Here is an 8019-nt window from a genome sequence, read left to right on the forward strand (position 1 = left end):
TATAGCCATCCATTGCAGCACTCCAATCGTGAGAGTCACCCCACCATGTTTCTGTGATGGCGACTAAGTCATATCTCTCCCGCTGCACAATGATTTCCAGCTCCTCCTGCTTGCCGCCCATGCTGCGTGCATTGGTGTAGATGCACTTGAGCTGGGCTATCGATTTTCCCACCCATTATAAGGAATGGTAAGTCATCCTTCACATTGACTTGACTTAATTATTACTTTATTATTATTATTACTTAATTTATACAGTTCCTTTTCTATTATATTCCCATTATATTTTTAAAAGAAAAAAAGGAAGACCATTTTATGTTTTGTGTTAGATAGGAGTAATGTTTTAAATCCCAAATTTTGATTTGTACTGAAATAAATCGGCTAGATAAAGATAATGAAAACAATTTAAAATGTTTATTAAGGTGATGAAAACAAAAAAGTACTATAGAGAATTACCTTAAAGCATTATAATAAACATCAGCATTCTGTCTAATTCCTTGTGAGTTATCATTTACAAAGCTGGAAAGAATGGCATTTATTATTGCTTTCTGTTTCCTGTAGCATGCATAGTGGAATTGCATGTCTGATTTTCAAGGGTTCTGTTTCTGAATCCCTAAGTTTTGCCAATCAAATAATTTAGACTGGTTAGACTTTTACTTCTGTAGAAACCCCAAACTTACATGATAAGTATTAGTGCTATTTTCTTTTTAGTTATCATCTTACAATATTAAGGTACCACACTTACCTGAAAGCATCTGAAAACCTACTTTACAGTAATACCTGAAACAAAATACATAGCGGTGGATAGCTGTTCTTATCCCAGCAGAGCTCACAGTTCAGAGTAAACAGAGAGGAGCCATTATCTTTGCAAGCTCATCCCCAAAAGAATTTTAAAAATACATCTATCTAGATGATCTTTTTCCCTTCCATTTCACAGTACTAATTTACAAAAAGCCCACAGCCTTAATTGTTTCTGTAGTAACTAAACTTACACATGAAGTGCCTGGGCTGCCACTGTAAACTCTCTCACCAAGGTAGCTACTGTTTCAGCGTATTAGAGATGTACCATTTGCTACCCATCACTTAAACAAGGTCTGAAGGGAGACTAAGAGTTCAACTAAATAACTTTCACACCTGTAGCGGACAGAAATAGTTAAAAATAACCTAAGAACAGAATCTAATCACACAAATTCCTGAGATGAGCATAACACAGAATTGCCCTGTGCAGATTTGATTTTCTGCTTTATAGAAAACAGCAACTATAAAGTATGTGTACTTCGACTAACTCCAGTAACTACGCAGTAATTATACTGTAACAGTAAGTAATTGGTAGAGAACTTTTAAAAGTGCAAGTAGGTGTCAGAAACCTATGCAGGGGGAGGATACTAAAGAAATGGAGTTGTCATTAAGTGATGGAGAGAAATGGAGAAATTAGCTAGAGGTGGTGGTGAAGGAAAGTCAGGTGAGATGATCATGGTTTCCAGTGAATGTCCAAGGCTTGTGCTAGGTGCATTGTCCTCCCTGAATGACCCCTAAAGGGATGCAAGAGGAGTAGGAGCAATAGCTGTCACCCAGGTGATATCCCTGTCCCAGTTCTGGCAGTGGACAAGAGCCATTGGAGAGCCTTTGCCACTGCTGCACAGTATGCTCAGCCTTGCAAGTAGATACTGACTGAGCCATGGTGGGCTTGCTGAGGGAGCTGCGCCCAGGCTGGTGGGGAGGAGAGGTGATGGCCGTCTTGCAGGGTCATCTGTTGCTTCCTCTTCTTGGGGGGACCTCAGCCATGGTGACATGTCGTGACAGTGGCTACCCCTCCAGCTCATCCAAAAACAGCAGCTTGTCTTGGGGTGAGTTGTCTTAGATGGGCTGCAGGGCTGCTGCTGCTTGGAAGAGGGAAGCTCATTTGTCCCTCGTGGTTTTCCCCACCTTGCTCCTCCTCCTCTGTGTGTCCTTTCTCCTCTCCCACAGTCACCCCATCTGACTCATAGCTGCCAGAAACCCTTGCTGAGCAAGAAGGGACACCATGATCCCTGTGGCAGTCTCCCACCACCACTGGAGGCCTTCGTTGTAACAGTCTGGAAATGGCTTCAGTTAGACCACTGGTGACATCAGGAGGCCATTACAATTTCATGCATGGCTTGGTCCCCACCCCAAGGGGCGGGACATAGCTGGTTCTACCCCAAGTGAGGTTGTGGAGTGGAGGTTGCCCCACTATGGAAGGGCAGGGAGCCGATGGGCTGAGGGCTGCTTTCCTGGGGACTGTTCCTGTGGGCCATATTCCTTGCCAGAGAGGAAGGTTGCTCCTGTGTCATGGGAAGTGCTGTTGGCCTTCCCATGCAGGTCATGTGGTCCAGGCCTGGCCCCATCCTGAGGACCCCCTAACAGAGTCGCTCCCTGCTGTTGCTGCCTGTAGACACTGGGGAGCCCAAACTGGGGCCCAGCCCCCCCAGCACAGTCTTACTAGTGCTGAGCAGAGGAGAGGGCTTACTTCCCTCAACCTGCTGGCCATGCTTGAATGCCTTGGCAAGCATTGAAATATTAACTATAAACATGCTAACTTAGCTGCTTGATATTGTTGAACTAAAGACTCATTCATATTCTTTTGTCTGCAAAAGTGTATAGATTTTTGCTTTATGTAATGTTTGATTATCCAGTTTTATTAAAAAGGGTCATATGCTGAATTTGGACTCTATGTTGTTTTCAAGAAACAACCACATAAAAAAGATGGGGATTTTATCCTTTTTTTAAAAAAAAAACCCTAACCTTTCTGGTAAGAAGTTTGTTTGCTTCAGTTTCTCTTGCATCATGCTTTCCCTTTGACTTCAGACATTAAGCAGGATTTTTTTTGTATCTTCAAATCAAATTCTAGGCTCAAACAAAGTCAGCTGTTGTCTGTGTGGCAGCTGAGAAACAACTGTCTCTCTTTGCCTGTGTTAGCACGTACATGCAGTTGACTTGCAGTATGTGAATGACTGGACCAAGCATACCAGTTATGTGAATGAGAATTGTTTTCAGCGTCCATTATCCTCTGTTCAGTGTTCCTGGGGATCCTGAGGCAGTCTAAAAATGTGAAGCATTCCTACGAGAGGAAAAGGAAAGCTGAAGGGCCCTTGTGTGTCCATTGATATTAGCATTCTCCAGTTTTCCCTGGTTCTAGTTGTGGTTTGAATGTGCTGCATAAAGAATATTGGCTCAGTCTACCTTCCATCTGAGACAAACAGGTATTCTGGGTATTTCCATACACAAGTAGTTCTTTGCAAGTGCTAAACCTGAATCTGTGTTGTAGGTAGCTTTGTCTCCAGTCTTGTACCAGTCCCTGTCTCTTGGACAGACCTTGGACCTATGTTACAGTCATGTCCCTTGCTGTTCTTGCCTGGGCTTCTTGAATGGACGCTGGACCTGCCTCCCTATCTCACCTTGTGTGACAAATCACTGAAGGGCTGGTGGAGCTGGTTGCTCTTGCCACCTCAGCCCTCCTTAGGTATTGCAAATCTGCATCCCGGTGAGTTAGGGGATGGCCTTGCCTGTGCTGCTGTCACCCTTGCTGCCTGACGTTAATGGAGCAGCGTCACTCTCACTGCTCCCTGACAGCCAATTACTTTGTTAGGAAGCATAAAATATCAGTTACCTTAATGACTCTGGTAACTTTTAGCTTTTTATTAGTGAAAGGTGAATCCCATTTGGAATTCAAAACTGGCACCATTTTATTTAGGCTACTAAAAATTTAGTGTTAATGGATATTGTATGTAAATAATGAATCAATATGATTATACTGACTTCTAAGTAGTGTATTTGGCCCGAAGAGCATGCTTCATTTCTTATATCTGCTGTACCTGATCTAGACTTATTGTTCTTGCCTTTGGGGCTTGGATGTGAGGAACTAATTCATGTCCTATTTCTATTCACGGAAGTTTTAGTCTCTAGTGTTTATTGTTGTGATGGTTTGTAGAGTGAATGCCGCAAAGCTCCTCAACACGAGTCACTATGTTATCAGGAACTCTGGGGATAAATCTGTCTTTCTCTCTCTTTCTACTTATTGGAGCAGAAAATGTTCACAGAGGAGTTGATCCAGTGGTAATTAAACTGAATCCCATAATCAAGAGAATCGGAGCGTTATTCAGCTTTGCTGGAGGAGAAAAACATACTTTCTCGCCTTTTGGAAAACCCAAAGTAATATCCTAGGATGGGCAAAATCAAAGTTCATCCTTCCTGTACCATCAACGCTGCAAGCTGCAAGATTTGCATTGCATCATTGTGATTGGGTTTCATTTGTAACAGATGTTGAAGGACATTGTGTCATACATAAAGTATGAAGTACTGTGTCATGAGACCCGGCCCCATTCGGTTAGGGGTTCCCGTTTTCACAGTCAGCATTGCCCAAGCCACGCAGCGCCATGCCGAGCCCAGCAACTGCCCAATTACATGGGGTGGCCACAGCCATCCTGGCTGTCTGGGGCTGGACACGGGGGTCTCTTGGTGCAGCTCACAGGACAGGTCTCTGCTTTCCACGCAGAGGGGTCTGTGCCGGGGGCAGTCCTTAGGCATCTTCCAACTTGTTCCTGTCCCCCCAGTGTGCTGGTGCCCCCCACCCTTGTGGACTTCCCCCAGATCATACATGTTCGTGCTTGTTCAGCTGCCTTGTAAAGCGGTGGGTGCTGAACCTGCCTTTTACTTGTGTTAATGAACTTTCTATTCACATTTAAATAGTAATTATTCATTTCATTAGCTCTTAGCATGTTTTATACACTATATGCCTATGCTTTTTCTGATATGTTATATATAATTTATTTATCTACATATGTGTATATACGCTATGTAAACACAGATATAAATATATATACTCTATAGCGTGTGTATATATATAAAGCGCATCTATGAGTAAATAAGTAACATATGCCTATTTGTAGCTTCCCTTATATCTATATTTATATGTATACTTATATTTAGTTTCTATGTTCTATATTCCATATTTTATATTGTTGTATCGGGTTTTGGTGCCCAGGTGCGGTGCTGGCAGGGGTGGCTGCAGGGGCGGTCTCTGTGAGGAGGGGCCGGGGCTGCCCCATGCCAGACACAGCCGGTTCCAGCGGGCTCCGATGGACCGGCCGCAGGGCACAGCTGAGCCCCTCAGCCATGGGTGGGGTGCCTCTGGGAAAACACATTTAGGAAAGGCCAAAAACACATTTAGGAAAGGCCAAAAACACAGCATAGGCTGTGAGGCGAGAGGGGAAAAAAAAGTGTGAGAAACAGCCCTGCAAGCACCAAGGTGAGAGGAGCAGGAAGAGGGGGACGAGGTGCTCCAAGTTCCAGAGCAGAAATTCCCCTGCAGCCTCTGGAGAGATCATGCTGGAGCAGGTTTATTCTGAAGGGCTGCAGCCTGTGGAAGGACCCACACTGGAGCAGGGGAACAGTGTGAGGAGGAGGAAGGAGGGGCAGAGTCAAAGTGTTATGGACTGACGACAACCCCCCCATTTCCCATCCCCCTGCACCGCTCGGGGCACGTGTGAGGGAGGAAGGTAGAAGAGCTGGGAATGAAGGAGAGGAGTTGAGCCTGGGAAAGGAAGGGGGGGGAGGTGTTTTAGTTTTCTTTTTTCCTCACTGTCCAAATCTATTTTAACTGCCAATAATTCAAGTTAATTTTCCCCAAGTATATCATAGGCAGGAGTGTCCCGCTTTGGTGCCTTTCTGATGTAGACAGGAAGGGGCAAGTGGTCCTATCAGCCAGTCACAGGGCAGTCTGTGAAAAAGCGGTGTATGGTGTCTTACAAAATGGCAACCCCTGGGGGTAGAAATAGGTGAGGGGAACAGACGAGGTGACTGGAAGATGTACAGGATTTTGGGGCAAGTGGAACACATGGTGGGCAGTAGGGGCAGGGCTTCCCCTGCCATTAGGGCAGTGGCATCTGTCCCAGCTCATGCTGGGTCAGGGTTGTCCTCATGCTGCTTTTGCCCTCTGCCAAGCTGCCTCCGGTTTGTCACCTCTGTGCTGTACCCTGGGGACCCATCTGTGTGCACCACCCCAGGTGTAGTCCGGCAAAAGGGAACCATCACTGCCCTTCACATGCTGTCAGGGCTACAGGGGAGGCAGCCCAAGATACGGGCAGTCTTCATCCAGTGTGGGTTTGGGCCTGCCCCATACTATGTGCAGGACTTGACATTTGTTCATGTTGCGTTTTATGAGATTCCTGCAGGCTTGTTCCTTAGCCTGTCCAGGCACCTCTAACCAGTGGCTCTGCCCTCAGGTTTATTGACTGAACCCCTGGTTTAGTGTCGTGTGTGGACTCGATGAGGTGCATTTCATTTCCTTTTCTGGAACACTGATAAAAATGTTGACCAGGGCAAGTCCCTGAATAGAATCCTAAGGAATTCATTTTGTCACTGGTCTCTAGGTTGAACATGAATTTTGCCCCTTCATGATAAGCTCTTCCTCCTATATTTTTCATGTAAAAGCTACCAAAAGCACAGTAGGTGTAGTTTGTTTATTTCTGTTTGCTGAAATCTCACAATTTTAATAGTACAGCCACCAGGGCTGTTAGTCTGTCATTTGCTTTGAAGTTCTTGAACTAGCCTTGTCAATAGTGTTTATCTTCTTCAGAAGGGTTTCTCATTGGAAAAATGTCTCGTCATATGCAGGACTGTTAAGGTTTTAATTGCTGGTTTGGGAGCTCAGGAGTTTAGATACAGCCTCTTGGCATGGAATCAGAGGAAAGGACAGCTGGAAGAGCTGGTACACAAGAGGGAATGTTTCTGGCTGTTAGTGGAAGAAATTTCAGTTTTCTTACTTTTCTCTTGTTTTCTGCATGACCTTAAGAGGTGGTGAAAACTGTAGTGCAAACGTATCAGAAGTCTGTCTTTCTGGTCTGTCCATCAGAGTTCTTCATACATCATTTATTTTCACCAATTGTTTAAATGTTTAACATGTTACCAGTGGTGGAAAGATGGCCGAGACATTGTACATGTCAAAGTAATGGGTATTCTGCCAGCATTTAAGCATTTAATCAACTAGGATTCAACTGTACATTTTGTTTTCCAATTCTCATGACTTTTCAGTTTTGCTTTTTTAAACTATTTTTTGGGGCAGGAGTATATATTTTGAGACTTCCGAATTTTTTTCTTGATCTGAATGGTGATACTAGAAATACTGTGGTAGTAGCCATTTCTTCTGTATTTATGTATGCTTTGAATTTATCGAATGCATTTAATGGAACATTTTTCATTAAAGTTACTGTTCCTCACTCCAGTCATATGTCTAATTCTACTTTAATTAATGCATTATCAATTATGATACCTTTCTACTGCAGCACATAAGCTATATAGCAATCAGTGGAACATGAAACATTCACTATGACAAGCTTCTGTGGGAAATTATGCTTGATAATGTGAGTTTTACCTATTGATTTAACTGTGTTCAGCCTTCCTGTCATTTTTATTCCATGTTTCTTAAAAGTTATTGAATGCAAAATGATGATATTCACTTGACTAGGAAGAATTAACTGATTAAACACAAAGTACTGGTGATGAAAAAATTCTGTGAATGAGAGAGCTAAAACTAGATTTAGATTTACAGTTCAACTTGATGAGTCACTAAACACTGTTTTCTTTTTACAGATTTCTCTTGGTGCTGATTTGTTTAATATTCAGTGTACTATCTACTATAGACCATTATTCTGAATTTGCCACTGGAACCCTTTTCTGGATGGTAAGTGAACTTTTTTGGGAAAGACTCTAATCAGTTTGACTAACTTGCTTTAGGTGAACAGGGAAGATAACTGTTAAAAATCCTCATGCGAAGTATGCTACCAGGTTATTTAAAATAGTACCTGCTTTCATTAAAGGAAGGTCATAGTTCAATGGGGATGATTATTTTCTAGATCCGTAAACTACGAGGGTACTTGATAGATTAACAGTTTTTATAAATTTGCTTTTCATAAGGTATGAAACTGTACCCTGTAGCTCTTATAGTGGACAACTGGTGTTCATCAGTCTTATGCAGTGTGGAACAGGATATTCTACAGGCAGGAA

At 43.2% G+C, this 8019-nt stretch overlaps 1 protein-coding gene across 1 annotated transcript in view; it reads left to right on the forward strand.

Moving 5' to 3' along the window:
• Nucleotides 1–8019, forward strand: part of LOC103917237 (potassium voltage-gated channel subfamily KQT member 1-like) — a 531450-nt gene that overhangs the window by 25222 nt on the left and 498209 nt on the right. Inside the window, exon 2 of the mRNA XM_009324351.1 lies at nucleotides 7606–7696. Within this exon, the coding sequence (XP_009322626.1) occupies nucleotides 7606–7696 (91 nt within the window). The remainder of the gene's footprint in view (nucleotides 1–7605; nucleotides 7697–8019) is intronic.

The sequence above is a fragment of the Pygoscelis adeliae genome, unplaced genomic scaffold, assembly GCF_000699105.1.
Source record: "Pygoscelis adeliae isolate BGI_AS28 unplaced genomic scaffold, ASM69910v1 Scaffold65, whole genome shotgun sequence".
In the NCBI taxonomy this organism is placed as follows: Eukaryota; Metazoa; Chordata; class Aves; order Sphenisciformes; family Spheniscidae; genus Pygoscelis; species Pygoscelis adeliae.